A 19,032-nucleotide genomic window follows, 5' to 3' on the forward strand; every position below is an offset into this window, starting at 1 on the left:
GTTTTCTCAATATTTTTCGGTCGAGTGTCAAGTATTTCGTGAACCATATTGGGTTTTGATTTTTAATAAAATGTCTATTATTATTTTATGAGTTATTTGATACTTTAAATTTTTAATTTTATGAGTTTATATTTTGTGAATAAGTGTTTGGATGCTAATTGGATAGAACCGGAACCGAACCAAAACTGGACCGGTTTTGCGGTTTGGTTCTGGTTAGGTTCCACGCATATATTGGTTAGGTTCTGGTTCCCAATTTCCTAGAACCGTTGGAAATGGTCCGGTTACTGATTTTCTAAAGAACCGGACCAATCCGGACCGTGTACACCCCTACCTCGAATGGTGCTATTGTTGCTGATGTCAATTGGATTTTGCTGCAGTATTTCTTTCGGATGTGAACCCATTTGTGCTCCTTGAAGACATTTGCTGCTGTATTTGGATATGGTTTGGTTTTGAGTATGGCTTTCGAATGCATCCACTGATTATTCTAATGGTTTCTTTCAATCTATCGTTGGATGTATTTTTTCTTTTCTTATGGCCTTCTCTATGATTCAAGTTTTTCTTGTATCTAGAGCTTGATCTTCTCGATGTATCATTTGTTGAATTAATAAAATTCTATTGCCGATCAAAAGAAAAAAAGTACGGTAGAAAATTTTGTTATGTTTAATGTAACAATGTTATTTATAGGTACAGGTAAAGTCTTGTACATTATGTTATTTATCCCTCATTATTTATGATTTAACATTAAATACAAAACTTTAAATGAGGAAATGTTTAAGCATGTGAAAGGAAGTTTGAAAAGCTCTTTTTCCTAGCTTGCGGTATTTTGAAAAGTGTATGGGATAAAAAAATGAATTTATTAAGAAAATGCCACATGGAAGGAGAATTAAGGAGAGAGCTTGATTTTATTTTTGAAAACTACATCTGCTTAGTATATAGTATAGATCATACATAAAATAGGTAGAATCTTCGTATGCCCTTCGAATGCAAGGAAGTGCCACACGCTACAATAACCTCAAAGAGAATAAATTCTTTACACCGCCGGTGTAAACATTTATTTTTTCCAAATCAATTAGGCCACGTTCTGGAACGCGAAATAAGTACTTATTCTTTAAGAAGGCAATTTTAAGCTAAAAAATGATGAGTTTATTGAAATCTAAAAATATGCATTATGGATCTTGTTTGAAAGATCGCATTGAGATCTTTAATACGTTGCAAAAAAAATTGAAAAATTATTTTTCATTTACATTATTTTTGAGTTGAAAATGTGAAATAAGTACTTATTTTTTAAGAAGGTGTTCTGAAACGGGTTATATTGCGTTACGCTGCAAAACAGTGATCTCAATCAATAAAACATGTCGATGTGACACAATATAATTGATTTAGAGAAAACAAATATTTACACCAACGGTGTAAAGAATTTAATCTCAATCTCAATCTCAATCTCAAAATCATACATTTTCTCGGTCGTTATTTGTATTGTAAATGCATATGTATAACTAAAGTTGATAACTTGGCAAAATTAACTTTGTGAGCAACTCAAAAGGGGTTTGTCCAAGTTATTGTAAGAAAGCAATAAGTATTTTTTCATGAGATCACAGGTTTTATTTCTATGGAGGCTAAACATTCCAAACGTTAAGATCACTGTAGATTATGTCCAGTCGTTACCTTCAAGATCTCGAAATTAGTTGAGGTGCGTGTAAACTGTTCCGAAAATCCAATTATAAAAAAAACTTTGTGTGAACTATGTCGTCGCACCATTCATGGTTTAGCATTTTGAGAAGCATGCCCTTGGGCACGTGATATGTACGAGGAGAGACTGAGACACAAGGCAGGAGAGAGAGAGAGAGATGTTATGAATCAGTGTCCACCCCTTTTTCAAGTGGAGAGGGAAAGACACACAAAGTAGTGATAAGTGAGAGTGTTACTTTGAATATTCTTTTGATCTTTGCATTCTGGGAGATTAGATTGATAATGATGGAAAAAAGCACACGTTTCTCCTACAACTCATCTGGAACACAGATCAACACAAGATACTGAGACAAGAAAATCTGACAAAAGATTTGGGGTTACATTTGATTAGACAAAACAGGCCAAAACCCACAAAGGAGTCATGCTTGTAGGGTCTTTTTGCATTGGACAACCTTATGTAATCCAATCCAAAATACCTAGTGCACTCATACCCAATTGCTTCTTCTTTTCTCGAAGGACCCAATCCCTCTTTTCTCCTTTCACTAAGGTATATGTCGGAAATCAACACAAAGAAGAAGGTATGTCGAAATGATGCTTAATTCCAAGGTTCATTTTAAGGTCACTTTTTTTTTTTTATGACTCAGGTGTCCGGGTCAGCTTATGCATACCTCAACTAATTTTCACAATTTTATCGTCCCACTTGCGGAGATCCCAATCAAAGTCAGAGCAAAACTTTGTATTGACTTGCCTAACTTAAAGGAATTGATAATACCTGAGAAGTTTTGAACATGTGACCTTAGGAGAGAGCAAACTATTTAGTCTCAGGCCTGGACCATAAACCAACCCCATTGGGGTTTTATTTTAAGGTCTTATTGTTAAAAAAGTTTTGTCAATCGGTAGAAGAGATCATTTATACTACACATGAAGTACAAAATGCAAATCCGAGACACTACATTAATTATGATAGTTTACGAGACAACCAAGCCTAACAATTCAACCAATACAAGAAACAAGCCCATTGTAGAGTAGAAACAAACAAAGAAAGGAAAAGCTCTTTTAGGGAAAGACACTCACACTCAAGTAGGAAGATTCGAACTCCTGACCTCCTAGTGAAATACAGGAGTGCTCGGTTAAGGTCATGCTCGATTGGTTGGACATGAAAGAATATACAATCACAGAGAATGAGGAACACCAGGAGACTAGTCGCTGTTGGAGAATTATTTATACCACATCAATCCAAAAATGATACTACTACCATATATATATATATATATATATATATATATTCTACTTTTAATGAGATAAGTATTGTGTGCCATAAGTCCAATTGATGGCGTTAACAAAGAACTTTATGTCTGTTAAAACGAGTGCACAAAGTAACTCCACCAATTGCTGAATTCAAACATTTGAGACATAGTCGAATATCGTATAGAGAATTTCCTAATCCAATAACGTCAAGTAATCGAGATTTGAAAAAAATAAAGGCAAATCACCTCCTTATGTTTTTGAAGTAAAGTGCAATTATTAAAGATTCCGTCCAAATAAACTGTTCGTGTGCCTCACGCGCTCCTACTGCATTTATGGCTTACAAATTTGTATTTTTTTCTAAAAATGAAAAGATAAAAAGACAATAATAGCCAGCCTTTGGTTGGGTTCAGATCCCGTTCAGTATGTTACCCTCCAGTCCCGTTCAGTTCGGCCTTATGTGGGTCCTTTCCGGGCCCACAATAATGATCAGAACCGTTCACATTTTAGAGCTCGTCGAGACCAACAACCATACCAAAAATTACGTTGATCAAATACCGTTTGGTATCATTTCAAAATGCATTAATGTTGTCTAAAAAAAAGGTGAAAAACACAGGATTACAACCCTTCAACAAATTTTTTCGAAACTTAATACATTTTGAAATGATACCAAACAGTATTAGATCAACATGATTTTTGGTATGATCGTTGGTCTCAACGAGCTCTAAAATGTGAACGATTCCGATCATTATTGTAAACCCAAAAAGGGCCCACAAAAGACCGAACTGGAACGGACTGGAGGGTAATCCCATACTGGACAGGATCTGACTCCCCTTTGGTTCATCTTCTTCCTCAAATCACTATAAACAGTAAATTCACCACCCAATCACCATCTACCACAGCCCCACCGAGAAAGCCAAAACCAACTGTAAAAGGACTATTCTCCTTTCCTTCATCTTCTTCCTTAAACAAAGGCAAACTCATATTCATTTACCTTAACCCAGAAAATGCTCACCACCAACCACCATCACGCTGCATCTCACCCTCCATCGATTCCGACCACCCATCTTTTCCTCTTTCTATATCCAGCAGCCCCCCTCCCTCCCCCTTTTCTCTCTCACACACACACAAAAGCAAACCTCCCAGAGATCTCATCGCCGCCGGATCTGCGGGGGAGATGGAGATCCTACGACGGCGGACGCCGGTGATGGTGGCAGCGGCAGTATCAATCAAAATGATTGAGGGAGGACGATGGTACTGTTCTCGACATTTACCGGTGGGTTCCGGCGATTATTGGCGAGATGAACCAGATGTGCTGAAAAAAATGGGAAGAGCAAGGGGCTGTACTGCTACTAGTAATACCAGTGATCGCACTGCTCCTATTTTGGCATATTTTAATATGAGATCAATTGGCTTCATTTTATTTTTCCATTGTCATATTTCTTTTTGTGTTTTTGTCAAAATAATGTTTTGTTAAGTAAGGGGCTGTACTGCTACTATATATATGTACACCATATTCAGAACCTTGGTTTGATCTACTCTCTATTCTCTCTAAAAAAAAGACAGAGGGTATTACAGTCATTTTAGCAATTTCCGTTAATGGTGTTAGTTTAGCACTTTAGTCCAAAACCACAACGAGGGAAATTGATTATTTTTAAATGTTAGAGAGGTGATGTGCAAAAGCATTAAACCACGAGAAGGTAATCTGTACTTTGCCCAAAAAATAAATTATCTAATCCGGTCAATCAAGCGAGCCAATCCACATAGTGAAATTAGACGGCTGTTGGGAAAGCACTATAGGAGCACATTAATTAGACGGCATGCACCTCAGTTCAAGTCGATCAGACATCATTTGCTCAGTGAATCCAAATTATTCTACTATTGAAATTAGATTTGCTGATATAGAAAAATGTAATTCTTTTACTTGAGGTTTACAAAGTGAATGATTCAGATCACACTTTAAAGCTCTGGACGAGGCTTAAATGATGAACAAGCTCTCCAACGCCCAACCTGTTAGCTAAGTTGCTTTTCAAATTTGTATGCAGAGAGAGAGAGAGAGAGAGAGAGAGAGAGAGAGAGAGAGATCTTTATGATACAATGCATTTTGAGTTCATGAATTTGCACTTACTATGGTGACAAACATAGATAGGGTGCCTTCAAGAAAATACAGATCTTTAAAAGGGCTGGTTTCAATTTGCCCTATAGGAAACGAATTCCTGCTTCACTAGAAAGAAGTATATAAAGCTTTAGGAATATTAATTGTTTCACTATTTCTTAAAGCATTAAATCATTTGTTCTACTATCTTATACAATATGAAAATGATGAGTATTTGTATTTTGAGAAATTAATGGTAGTTTCTAAAGTATGTTCTAAAAATTGCTTTGGAAAAGAGCAACCATACACATTAAATCCTCTTCTTTTGCTTGCCGAGAGCGAAGAAAGTTATCATGAAAGAAGATTTCTTCCTCTTAACAATGGGTATACATATGTGAAAGAAACACGGAAAGGGAAACTCCAGCTTGGATGATGGAACGCAAACCTAGCTAGCCATGACGTTCGATAAAGGGAACGATTTATCCACTACATCAACCTTTTAGTCTCATCCACGAGTTAACAACGCGTATGAGGTTCTTTTAGGATATTTATGGAAGAGGTTGAAGGTGTGAAAGGGTATGCAATTTAGATCAAACAAGAAAGTTACAAGCACAATTGATGAACGAGAAACTTTTGACAAAAAATTAAGAGGATGAAATTATAAAGTAGTTGTCTTGATGTGAAGTGGAAAAGAGAGTTTTGATGTATGATCAATGTAGAAGGAGACTTTATAAATCAAGCATTTCTCTCCAACTTTAATTGCTTTAGTTAATTTATTCAAGGAGAGACTCCTCACACTTACTTGCCCTGAGTTTGTGTCTAACTTCCAAAAAAGAAGAATCGTTTTGTTGTCTTTTTGGGGCAAAGCCAATTGGATTCACACTTCACAGTCTAGCCTTTTTCCTTTTTTTTTTTCCGGCAAGTGTAACATTTTATTGAGGGAGAAAAGGGGATTCCAACCAAGAGTTGAAATATACACCAACATGTGCAAAGCCCATAACCCTTGTTGGTCTAAAAACTCAGATAAAACAAATAAAGCCCATAAAACACCTGAAGGCCTAAAAGCCCAAATATTATAATTAAGCCCAACCCAAAACACAATCCTAAAAATTTGAGAAACATTTGTCGCCACCGCCCCACCAACACCGAACAACCACATCCGCGTAACCACCACGCCTAGCCACCTCAACGGAGAGACCCCTTGGTGCACAAACCATCAACCTGTCGCCAGCTCAACCCAAACTGTTAGGCATATACCAAGGTGCCCAACAGCAACCTCGGCGGTTCATGGAAAGAAAATAAAAACTATAAAGACATGCAAAGATGCATTATTTTATTTAAGGAGGATCATCTTCACGGATCTTATAAGATGAATAGTTTAGATCATCAAAGCAAAATTAGAACAGCTTCACACGTTATACAGATGCCCAATTATACCATTTGGTTCCATTGAGTAGTCGACGCGCACGTACGAAACACACCAACAAATAAAGAAGCCCTAAGCCTAGGGGTGTAAAAGAGATATAGTAGGGGTGTAAAAGAGATATAGCTAATCTTTGATGATAGTTATCACTTACCCATCAAATGTCAATGAATTCTTTTCTAAGGAACATGATAGGGAAATAGGGCAAAAGAAAGAAAGAGGTAGGGGTAAAGTGCCTATAGGAACTATCTACCATATCTACAAGTGTAAAATAGGTGATTACGTATGGACCATTAGAGAGGCCATTCCTAGCTAGGCATACATATAGAGACAAGTGATTGGAGAGGTTAATATCATTCAACCCTATCTTTTCTGTGTGGATGCTTACCTAACACATATATACAAATCATGGATTCAACTACATGTCACATAAATCAATTAACTAGCACAGTGAAGACATTGTAGCCTTTTGTGAGGAAGAAGATAAGTTCCAGAGAGTTTATGATAAATTTCCTTCCTTTTGGGGCACTTTAGTGGAATAGCCATGATTGCATATTTCAAGTGTAATGGGACAAGGTGACACAGGAAAGATGACATTGGACTAATTGGCTTAGGTATATTTGTGAGGAATTCATATTGGTAAACTACAGATGGCTTTTGGAAAGATTCTTGCCAATTAATCATAACTCACAGTGACTTCTTGCCACTACGTCCTATGTGGGACTCAAGCTCGTCTCGAAACCGCCCACGATCTCCTGCCCCAAGCCCGTCTCGAAACAGCCCACAATCCCCGGCCCCAGCGATCCGATTGTTTTTTTCCATGCTCGGCCGGATTCTTGTCGTACGTCTCCCCAGCAGGTAGGGGCTCCTTTGGTCACGCTCGAGCAGAGTTGCCACTTGCTGATCGTCCAGTTCTACCTTTTCCAGCTTAGCAAGAAAGGACCAGGTCGAAATTGAACCAATTATATTTCGGCCTGGTTCGATTTATGTGGTTCTTGGCAGCTCACTAGGTCAATTCTTGACAAAAACAACCTAACCTCAGAACCACTGTAATCCAACCCATGGACCTAATATTACCAAAGCAACAAAACAGCATACCAATAAGTTTTATCCTCCAACGTGGACATGCATTTTCTGGAATAGCTTAAAATGGAAAGATAGACTACCAAAAGTGTCCAAAACTAGATGGAAGTAATAGTTATGCTGTTCAAGTGATCAGTTGTTATTAGTTTAGAATTTTTATGAGGACCACAATTGAAAAAGCCACATTCAAACTTCGAACCTGCAATTATTAGGTGATTTTGAATTACAAAAATTCCAGATCTGGCTTCCTATTAGGGAGAGGAGGTCATTAATTTTGACCCATTTGGATAATATACTACGGACAATATTGCATGTGACTACAAGTTGTCTTACAACTAATTACAGTACGTAAAACCAATATTTATTGCTTGATTGTGACTGAAGCTTATTCCTGAATATCATAAACTCTGTGATTTTGTTCTTTTTTGAAAGAAGTGTTAGTTTCAATAAAAGATAATGCTTCTGTGCAAAAAAATTAATTATTTTTTTTTTGGCAGCAAATCAAAGAATTCAAAAAGTTATGCGTGAAAGCGTTTTACATTTTATTCAAAAAAATAGCACTAGTTTCAAAAGCATACAAGGTTTATGGGGCGAAATAGCATACAATATCAAATTTCCATTTCGACATTAATGTAAAAATGGATCTTTTTTATTGAGATATATTATGCGATGTGTTTGATAGGGAAAGGAATTTAATGTTGAATTAAGTATGTAGAAGATTGCAAGTATTTACTTGAAAGTTCCACACCCTTTCACATACAGATACAAGTCTCCTAGCTAGGCTAGGTTTTCTTTCTTGATTCTTCAGATCATCTTAACAACAGCAAATACAATCTCTGCAGATCGTGTGGCTGTCATTAGTCTCAGTTAAGTTAAGTTGCCCTAAAAAACCTTGCTAATTTTTATTTCTTTTGTTTTGGTACATTGGAAAGGAAAAACAAACTAAAATCTCTCGAAAGCCACTCCTCTCATATCTGCCTCTATCCATCTCAAGGAAGGGAATTAGCTCAGATATATAGTAGAAGCGTGCTAAAGAAGTGTGATTGTCCTCCAATTAGGTTTAAAAGCTTAATGGAAGGTAACACTTTCTGAGATGATTCTCAGACCAAGGAGTAATTATTCAATCCTCTTGGGGTACCGCCACGAGGTACCCCAATGCCCTTTTTCACTACACATTTTTTTGAGATCCATACAATTAGTACTGAATCCCACAAGAATGTACGGTGAAGAAGGGTATTGGGACACTACGTGACGGTGCCTGAAACCATCTAATAATTTTTCCCAACTAAGAGCCGTGATTATCCCCTAAAAGGACAAAAACCAAAAGACAAAATGTAAAAAGTACAATGGCAAGACAAAGCAAAGCAGAGGGGGAAAAACATTCAATGGGGGGTGGGTATATATGCCATCAAAAGAGGTACATAGTGTGTTCCTCATGAGTTTCAATCAAAAGCTGGATAGCATTATAGTAACACATTCCATTTTCTCTCTCTCTCTCTTCAAAGCCTTACTTCGAAATCCTTACCATAAAAAGACCTTGTAACTGCAAATTTCCCTTTCCATACAAAGCACATAGCATTTATTTCTAGTCAATAAACATTCCTCCCCTCTTGGTTTTAAAACCACATCTTCCTCAGAATCATCACCCACAAGGTGGAAAGTCCCCACATCAAAAACTACTCCAGATATGAATCCACCAACACTGGACTCATGTGAGCTCTCTGAAAGTTCAAGCATTATCCCACTTTCAGAGGCTCCACCATGCCTTAACACCACAATGGGGTACCAAAAAGAGGGCAGACAAATAGAAGATGATCATCAAAAGCACAGCCTTGAAAAGAAAACCACAAACACAAACCTTGTATTGGATCTGAGCCTCTCTAGCAAGGATATGGATCAAGATGGGAAGCAAGAACTCAAACTTATCGATCTTTTCAACGGGAATTCATCACCGAATCACGAAGCAGAGGCACGGGTGTTTTCCTGCAACTATTGCCAAAGAAAGTTTTACAGTTCACAAGCATTGGGTGGACACCAAAATGCGCACAAACGAGAGCGGACTCTAGCGAAAAGGGGACCAAAAATCGGCTCGTATCCCCAACCCTACCCTAGTTTGGCTTCTCTGCCTCTGCATGGCTCTTTGAATAGGTCTCTTGGGATTCAGGTTCACTCTATGATCAATAAACCAGCTTTCTTGCCAACCACTATTGGTTCTTCCCATGTGCAAGGGCGTTATGGGTGGTCTCGAAACCCAATTGATCAGCAACCGGCCCTTGGGCGGATTGCACCCGAGAATTATCATGTTGGCTTATCGGTGGGATCATCGTCGAGTGGTGGGGCAGCCAGATTTGATGGTGTTCGGAAGTTTTCTCCAGTGGCAGGTGACGGAGTTGGAGGATTTAGGTGGGACAGTGGCAGCCATTTGAAGGCTAACCAAGATGAGTTGCAAAAGCTAGACTTGTCTCTCAAGCTCTAAGTAGTTCTTTCATGTTCCCCCATTTTATTTGCCCAATTACTGTTTCAATAGGAGTTCATGTTTAAGTGTTTTTGCAACAGAGGAGTTTATTAACTTTTTTTTTTTTTTAAGGTTCTCTTGACTTTGGACTAGATTAATCTCTATAGGTTTGGTTGACATTTTGATTCTATATGTTTATCTTCACTTGGACAAGATCAATCTCTACGGGTTTGTTCCAAACTCTGATTGTATAAATTTTCCTCATGATCAACTTTGAGTCTCAATGATCAAAAAAATAAAAAACTTGAGTCTATAAATTTTCCTCAAATATGAACAACTTCTTCTTGATGGGGTTGACATGCTTTCGACTAATTAGTATTCACCTTCAATTAATCTTGTTGTTCAACAGAGTACAGGTAATGCAAAACCCAAAATCTAGATTTAAGTAGTCATATCATATGATATCAAAGTTGTATTTTCTTACAGAGATGTTGCACTACACACATTGTGAGCATCAACTTATATGTTAGCCACAATTCAGGGTGGACTAATCCCCTCGTCTCCTGTCTGACATACCTAGCAATTACCCCAAATATAAAAGCGATCACGTCCATAAAACCATCCTAACATACCACCACACCTATAACACATCAATACATTATACATGTACATGGTACGTATTAGCGTTGTGCCTGTTGTGAATTGAGAATGTCTTTCGAGCCACTTGCAGTTGAAGTAATAGACCATCTATTGAAGGTCTTGATCAATAGGTAGGTGGAGTCATGTGGATTCTAAACAGGGATCAACAATAAGGGTAAATATAGAGTATATGATGACCCTCAGCTATGCTATCACATCATATTTCCCATATAAAAACTGAGGCAGATCCTTGATTGCATTGATATCTTACCTAAGAGATCTTTCAAATAGGACCCACAAAATGAGGTCTCCAGATCATTAGCCTGATGTATAACACTTAATCACTGAAATCAACCCAGGATCAGAAAAGGTAATGTTACTTGAATCATGTGATTATGAAAGTTAATAAATGTTTGAGAAAGATCCCAACCTCATAAGGAAGAGATTTCTTTGTTCTCAAGTCATTTAAAAAAAGGTCTTGCTATTGTCAGCCCAGTGGGCTGACGATAAACACACTAAAAGACAAGAAAAACATATATTTCTGTGCACTTTTTACATCCTTTAATACACATTTACACATCTACTATCGTCAGCCCAATGGGCTGATTTTAGAATTTTCCTTTAAAAAATGGAATTTCAATGATATTTCAGGCTTTAAATGGTGAACATGATTATTCTCTTCCAAGAGGAGATTGTGAATCAAATCCACAATCTATTTCTCATTATGAAGGGGTTCCAATTACCACAATTGAAGACAAACGTTAGTGGAACATGCATGTGTGTGTACATAATGGATTTGACAGTGCAGTGGTTGGTGGTTTGTTACCCACCAACAATAATACAAAGAAATTAGGAAACAGACTGTTCCTCTTGTGTTTGTGTGTTTGCATATGTACAAATCAAACTGTGGGAAGGTGGGACATTATTGTTGATTGAGTTCCCTCCTTTGTAATCCAGTGCTCCATGAACTCTTCAATTAGAATCTTCTTTTTTACCGAAGCCTGTTCATACCAAGTATAATGATAGAACCTAGGAGTTTTTGAACTTGAGAACTAGGAGGGAGCAACCCCCAAATCTGTACGGAACATTGACCTGTTTTTAATTGGGTCCCCTGAGATTCGTCCCTAGAGATAGTCGAGGTATGCGTAAACTGGCCTAGAGACCCTCAGTCATTACAAAAAGCTTAGTTTATAATCTATTACGCCATAGTATTGTATACCCTATGCTCAACCTAAGTTTTTAGGAAAATTTATGCAAGTTTTAACATTGAAGGACATTCGAGTCGTTTGACACTTAGACACTAACAAACATACTCAAGTCCATCTAACAAAGTATGTAGCCTAATAGATTACTTTTATAGGTCCAACATGGGTGGTTAGCACCCTAGTGCTGTGAGATGGCTGTGCAACCACCCACTATTAACCCAACCAACTCAACATCTGTAGTTTGGTAAAAGCATGGACCACAAGATAGTTTGCCCAAGGAAACATGATACTAAAGCTTCTCTAATTTCTAGATGTTTACTCTATAATGGCAAATTCAGAGTCCTAAAAAGATCCATCTTATCCTGCCAATGTGCTCAAATTGTTACACAAAATAAGAAAAAACATCTAATTTTGGAGGAGGGGTCAGGCATCTAGGAAAAAGGAACAAATTTTCAGTTATGGTGACTTCCAGCTAACCCAGAGCATTTTCAGATACGATGCCAAACCAATCTGCACGTAGTACAACTTAATAACAATCCATTAAGAATATATACAAGTCGATTGGACTAGAAGCAACTTCGGGAAGGAACAACAAATTCAAGTATCAACAGCAATTTACCCAGGCAAAAAATTTCCTCTTCCTCTTGTGAATTTACCAAAATGCCGAGGGTTCATCACAGAATCTGAAGGGCAGTTCTGCCCAATATACAGAAAATGGCTTACTCAAAAGGACCATCGATGGAATCAATGTTAGAATGGAATGGTCATTCTATGGAATACTTATTTCCATATTTGGTTCACCGTTAAATGATGGAATCACTATTCACCTTAGTAAAGAAATTGTCATTCCACTCAAAAAACTAAGGAATTGACATTCCATTTCTTTGCCACACCAAAATTATTAGTGCCACTCCAAGATTCACTATTGCCACCCCGAAAATTACTATTTCCACTCCAAAAATTACTATTGCCACTCCAAAAACTACTATTGCCACACTATTTCATTGCGGATGAGAAGAGCTATTCCTAAGTACAACCAAACTTGGGAATGGAAAAGGATATTCCAATCTCATTTCCTCTAATTCCATTCTAACCTCAATTCCATTCCACCGAACCAAACATACCCTAAGAGGAATAACCTCCATCTACTTCTAGGCTCTAGCATTACTATTTGAGGAAGGCCAGCAACATAATGTTTCCTGAGCCATCAAATATGCCCACTGTATACTATTCTTACATTTGACCATACTCCTGATGTTAATGAGGAAGATGTATGACATTTCATAGGAATCAAAATTCAACAAATACATCAGAGCGTCAGAATACCCATATGGATAAAGAGAGACATGAGGTAACCTCCAAAAGAAACACTTATCTGTAATGCACCAATCAAGCTGAGTTTTAGTGTGGGAAACTGCTAAGAGAGTGGCTGCCTTATCCAAAACATACAGGACAAGCCCCCGTGAACATGATTTGCATCAAGATATTTTCTGTTGAAGGACAAAATGAGCTCACAACAACAGTAAAAGAAAAGGAACTAAAAACATATAGGATTATAAGCACATGTGGAAAAAGCTACTTTACAAAGTTTAAAAGTCGATAAACGAAAACATTTTCTATTTCTCTGAAAAGCCAAGAACTAAGATGTACAATGAAATTGGAACTGAGTAGCTAAAAACTACCAGCATGACTTCAAAGAGTTTCCGTGTCAAAGGTCTTCTACTTCGTTTTTCAAAAAGTGGTTTCAAGATTATGGAGAAAATTCTCTTTAATTGCTGGTAGTTTACCCTCTGCCAAACTTGTTTTGGACAAAACAAAAGGAAGATTTGCACAAGAATTATTCAGGACAACTAAACCAGACAATGTCCCTTGAAACTAGAAGGATGCCAAATTTTCTTACTGGGTCAATTTCTGCATTCAGATAACTTAGCTAAATTAAATAATCCACATACTGCCAACTTAGAACCAAGGTCCATCGTACTCTAGGGTCGATCGTCAATTTCAATGTTTCTAACCTGACCACAAAAGACCACACAGTAATAACCCAACCCAACCCAACCCAACCCAACCCTGGAATTTTGGATGGAACTGGCGACCAACCATAGATTGCGACAAACCTTCAGGCTGCTAAAGTAATCTAGTTCACCACCTAGAATGCAACTTCCAGAATCAATTTTTCCGTTTTGACCAATTTAATCCACAGAAACATGCATAAGCAAAAACAGCTGCATACAATGGCAGAAGTAGATGTCAGTTCACCATTCCAGCTATTAGACTGCATATGGGAGGGTCCAACCTTGAGATAATAGAGATCAGAGAACTCTGCACCCCCAACTGTCCTGTATACAGGGATAAAGTTCAGTGGGAGTAGCGAGAAATTCCACTACAATAATTCCTACCTTTCAGCGGCAGTAGTTTCTGCCACCGTACTACAGAAAATAGTCTATGAATGCAAAATATGTTACCGCAATCCAAGCCTCAACAACCCCGGGTAGCATCAAAACCTCAATGCCTCCTCTCTCTTTTTTCGAACATCGATGCCTCCTTGACTTGCATTGTTGCAACAAACAGCCTTCAGCCGCTAACTAGAAGCTCTTATCTCTAATATCTCTATGAACCTCACTGTCAAAAGCATCCCTTGAACCCAAATCAACTTTCTAAAGCATCAAATTTTTTAAGGGTTTATACTTGCATGTCGGCCCCCAAATGTAAATGAAAAACACCATTTGAAGGGACAAATCATTCTTTTAGCATATTTAAAAGGTATGGAGAACGACTAACGAAACAAACCATACCATATGATACAAAAGTTAGGCATAAAACATCTCATTACCAAATAATATTCCCCTGCAAGAAATAAATGTACTAACCAGTAACCACTACACGAAAATAGATAAACTTCATTTCATCCTAGTGGCTAAAGTGTCACATCTTTGGTCTATTACTCTAAGTGACTAAGTGCCATATATTTCATGCTTATAGCATCAGAAGAAATAAAAGGTTGTGTTCAGAAACATCATCAACTTCCGATTATATCCACTGCTACAAATGTGGAATTCTAATAAAAAGCCAAGTCCAATATATCCACCATTACCTCTTTATTTTCTGGTCAGTCCTCACTCCTCACTGAATCGACCTCCACCAAGATGTGAATAGAGATTTCCGAATTGTTGGTATTTAGTACATGACCAGATATTTTTCCCAAAGAAGTCTCGCTCTGACGGCTCGGCGAGTAAAGCTGGCCGATAGACTTTTCCTTGAATTCTCATTTTTAAGTTGTTTTAACCCCAGAGGGGACATTAGCAAACAAAATCATCAGGGTTCAATTCATCATAAAGTGTAAAACATATTCAGACTTATCGTGGAGAAGAAAGTTTACGGTGACATACTACTTCATAAATAAACCTACATGAATGATCGGTGGGGTGTTTGTTTCAGTCATGCACACTGATTCACAAAATTATCTACCCAGCACTCTTTTTTAAACAGTTATATAGTACATCTCCATGAATCTTGAACCTGGGTCATTTGCGAACCATATCACCTCCTTCAATTGAGAGAATGCTGGTGGCAGTTGCCTAGCTATTCATTGCTGTAATTTTTAGGGTCAATGAAGGAGCCACATTGACATCAACAAAATAAAGATCACTAACATAGCATTACACACTTCATGTCGACTTGCTTGTGCAGAAAAAAAAAAGTTCACAGCAAAATCTCAAGGATAACAGGTGGCAAAGGAAGAAACTTGCACAGAGAAAGAAGTTTCACCCAAGCAGTTAAAAAATAAAAGTGCATGAAACCTATCCGAAGGTTGAGTCATAACCCTCATCACGCACTGTGATACTTAATGCAACCTATTGATGAGTGAAAAAGGGTAATTGCTGGGTCGATTTGGGAAACAAAATATGCTGAAACAACAATAAGCAATTTATGTACAGCTAATGACTTGGATCACTACATTCTCTTAATTTACCTGAACTTAACCAGAATTATCCAGCAATAAACAGTATTAACCACAAAACCAAAAGCTAAAGATTAAGAGCATACCGTTCCATGTATGTTGGACCTTCACAACTAAGATTTCATGAGGGATATTTCAAAGTGATTCTGGAAGCAGAGAAAAGGAACCATGATGCTAACCATTGTGGTTATTCTGTTCACAATCATAAGTATAACCAAGCAACAATCACTGCAGGGACAGTAGTTACTTAAAGAATATATTCTCTTTTCATGACAAAGTATGATATTTCCATCTATCACCAAAGCATTTTTGTTAGAGAAAAAAAAGAGCAACTTCTGACAGAAAGCTTAGTTTGATTTACATCTCTTATCCATCACTTTGACATACACTGCCTACGATCCATTCAGGCGTACAAAGGAAATATAACCACCATTCCACCTTTAGTATTGAAACAAGAAATCTGATTCAATTTCAACAAGATATACACAAATCTTAAAATCATCCCACTTTCACTCTCATTGACTTAAACTTGCATTTTTCTCTCTGCAGCTACAAAGCTGAAACTGACATATCCCTTCATCCGCAATTAATTACGGTAAAAAAAGAATTTAAGTCACAACAAAGCAGAACCAAACCCTCTATTTCTTTTCTATGAAAGACTTAACGGTACCCATCCACCGAATAAACTCTGTTTTATCTTTGTTCTTCATAAATCCATGCAAGAAAACAGCAAGGTCATCATTTACACCCCTTCCTTCCAAGAACTCGTAAAGCGAATTTTGCAGCTCATCATCCAGTTCCCTGGAGCCAAAAAAAGGGTACGTTAAAGCAAATCTTCCTGTCAGTTAGGAATCCAAGGGAAGGTATCGATCAAATAGGCCATAGTAATCAAATTTGGGTTGCAATCAGTTTGGGCGTGTCTTCTCTTTGAATCAAAAAGAATTACCGCATACAAGCAAGGAGTGCGCATAAATTATTCATCTCATTCCTATCGCATAACTAATAGTATTTGCAAAATAACAGCATCTGACTTCGATTCCAAGAATCATTTTCGCAGTAAATTAGTAATTTTGCAAAACAAAACGCTTTCGTTATAATGTTCAAGATGCGAAGGACTATTTAGTGCTCGAAACCACAGAAACAAAACAGAGGAAAGAACATCAATTAATGACGCTTACTTGAATCCAGGACCCGTGTAAGGCAGACCCGCCATCTGATCACGACCGCGCATGAAAACTTTCTGAATCTCTATGCTATCTGGCCATGCTGAGCATACAAACTCCAATACCTTACTCCCTTCCCCCTTAAAGATGTCAACAATAAGTGTAATGTGAAGCGTCACATCTTCTTCTGTGGTTAAGTTGCCAGTTTTTTTAACAGGGACAGAGCCATCAAACATTGTAACTTCCACTTTAATCTCTTCATTCTCCCCGAAATTCTTATTCAACCTTATCCACTGCTCTCCCGGCCTTTCATCGACTGAAAATGAATTGAACTCGGGAACAGGCTGCGAAATAAGAATATAACCCACTTGTAATCTTAAAACACTTCCATAGTTCCATATGTTCAATTAAGAGAAATAAACACAAATTCGATGTAAAGGAACCTTATTACTCTCAGAGACTAAAGAGTTTCAACATCAAGAATGTCATAATAAACTACTCTAAATAAGAAACTCTACCATATCTTTGCAAGCTTAAACACAAAAACTGAATTTTTCTGCTGCTTTTGATTCAAATAATCAAAATAGATTGACTTTAGTCTGTAGAAGACCAACAATTGTGCAGCTTGTGCTCTGTTCTTTAAATCGTAACTTATTTGGGACGCAATGTAGCTATCGTGACTAAAAAATTACTAAATTCCGCGTTTTGGGAAACATTTCCTCAGCTACTTAGTCACATAGAACCCTTCATTAGGGTCCTCCAACCAATCCTCACTCTCACAAATTTTAGTGCTTTGGGATATTTTTAAAAGACGCGCTAGCGCATGAGCGCGTGCATGCACTTAGGTCAGCTACCAATATACAGAAACTTGAGTAGACTGAGCAAGTGCTAGGGTACAGAAATCACGAGAAATCCCAATTCATAAGCTTTAGTTTCATTCTTTCACTTCGTTTTCTCATCAACCAAACAGACCCTTGTTAAGTTCTCGAAATACTACTCAATTTATACAGAAACAAAGTGAAAGATTACAGTGATTCGAGGATTACCTGAAAGGGAGGGGAGCGGTCGAGTTCGTACTGGATCTCGTTGCGGAGGAGTCTGAGAATGTTTCCTTCGAAGGCCGATTTCCGCATCTCAGTTACGTAAGTACGGAGCGAGAAAGAGGGTTGTTGTTGGTGAGGAACTAGGGTTTTGGAGTGAGAACGGAGAGGAGAGAGAAGGGTTCTGCGCAGGGGTCGAAGTAAACGACAGGCCATGACGATCGAGCGAATGTTGCAACGCAGAGAGAGAGAGAGAGAGAGAGAGAGAGAGAGTAGAACTAGCAAAAATCGGTTTGGGGTTTAGGAAGGGTTTTACGATGTGGTATTGGGCCGATTCTGGGGTAGGCTCATCACCGAATGGGAGATGCTGCCAACTATCTCCATGTAGAGCGGTGAAGAGTAATATACGGTTCGAATTCATATTTCCTTTTAGACTCGATACGAACTGCAGTGCCAACAAGAAGAACGATTGAATTAGCCGCTCGATAGATAGCTGCTCGGCAGCATATCGGGTTTGACTTGTATGAGTGCCCAAATCCAATTTGGTGTGCTGCACGGTCCTTAACTAAGTCTAATTTTGGAAATTAAAAATTCCAGAAAAAAAACAACTCACCAATCAAAACATGCCAATGTTATTTGATTTTAAAATAATTCATAACGAGTATAATCTTGGCATTCCCGGACTTTTATTCAATAATAAGATGGTTTCAAATCATGCAAATAATAAAGATGTGGTACAATAATACACGCGTATCTATACGTTTGTAAGACCTCTAAATCGACGATAGGAGATAAAGGATTTTTTATTTTTTTTTGAAGGGCAAACAAGAATAAAGATTGAAACGCTTTAGATAACCTCAGCCAGTCTCAATTGGAAAATTGTGCACATCCACTTGTAAGGTTAAATCAGTTCTTAATGGCTAGTTCTTTTGGCTGCAAGTATTAATTTAAGAGGGGGGGAACCCTCCCCAATTGTCTCCACGGCATTGTTAGACTGGGTTGAAAATCATGTTCATCATTTGCCAAAAAAAAAT

At 37.7% G+C, this 19,032-nt stretch overlaps 2 protein-coding genes across 2 annotated transcripts; one reads left to right on the forward strand and one right to left on the reverse strand.

The window, feature by feature from the left end:
• Positions 1–8,943: 8,943 nt before the first annotated feature.
• On the forward strand, positions 8,944–10,574 carry LOC131335349 (zinc finger protein 1). The gene has a single exon (XM_058370675.1). The coding sequence runs from the start codon at positions 9,223–9,225 to the stop codon at positions 10,009–10,011; it is 789 nt and encodes a 262-aa protein (XP_058226658.1). The 5' UTR covers positions 8,944–9,222; the 3' UTR covers positions 10,012–10,574.
• A 5,557-nt stretch (positions 10,575–16,131) lies between these two features.
• On the reverse strand, positions 16,132–18,397 carry LOC131335350 (uncharacterized protein At2g39795, mitochondrial). Its single transcript, XM_058370676.1, has 3 exons — positions 18,005–18,397; positions 16,974–17,302; positions 16,132–16,596 (listed from the first exon to the last, which is right to left on the reverse strand). Exons 1-3 carry the CDS (start codon positions 18,212–18,214, stop codon positions 16,434–16,436), a joined length of 702 nt encoding a protein of 233 aa, XP_058226659.1. The 5' UTR covers positions 18,215–18,397; the 3' UTR covers positions 16,132–16,433.
• Between the last annotated feature and the right edge of the window lie 635 nt (positions 18,398–19,032).

The sequence above is a fragment of the Rhododendron vialii genome, chromosome 8a, assembly GCF_030253575.1.
Source record: "Rhododendron vialii isolate Sample 1 chromosome 8a, ASM3025357v1".
NCBI lineage: Eukaryota > Viridiplantae > Streptophyta > Magnoliopsida > Ericales > Ericaceae > Rhododendron > Rhododendron vialii.

What these genes read in the sequence shown, in the direction of transcription:
- LOC131335350 (XM_058370676.1), bottom strand. Translation starts at nt 18,214, where the DNA reads ATGGCCTGTCGTTTACTTCGACCCCTGCGCAGAACCCTTCTCTCTCCT. An exon ending in ACCGCTCCCCTCCCTTTCAG is followed by an intron (nt 17,303 to 18,004) that starts GTAATCCTCGAA and finishes CTTATTTCGCAG; the next exon opens with CCTGTTCCCGAGTTCAATTC. An exon ending in TACACGGGTCCTGGATTCAA is followed by an intron (nt 16,597 to 16,973) that starts GTAAGCGTCATT and finishes TTTTGGCTCCAG; the next exon opens with GGAACTGGATGATGAGCTGC.
- LOC131335349 (XM_058370675.1), top strand. Translation starts at nt 9,223, where the DNA reads ATGAATCCACCAACACTGGACTCATGTGAGCTCTCTGAAAGTTCAAGC.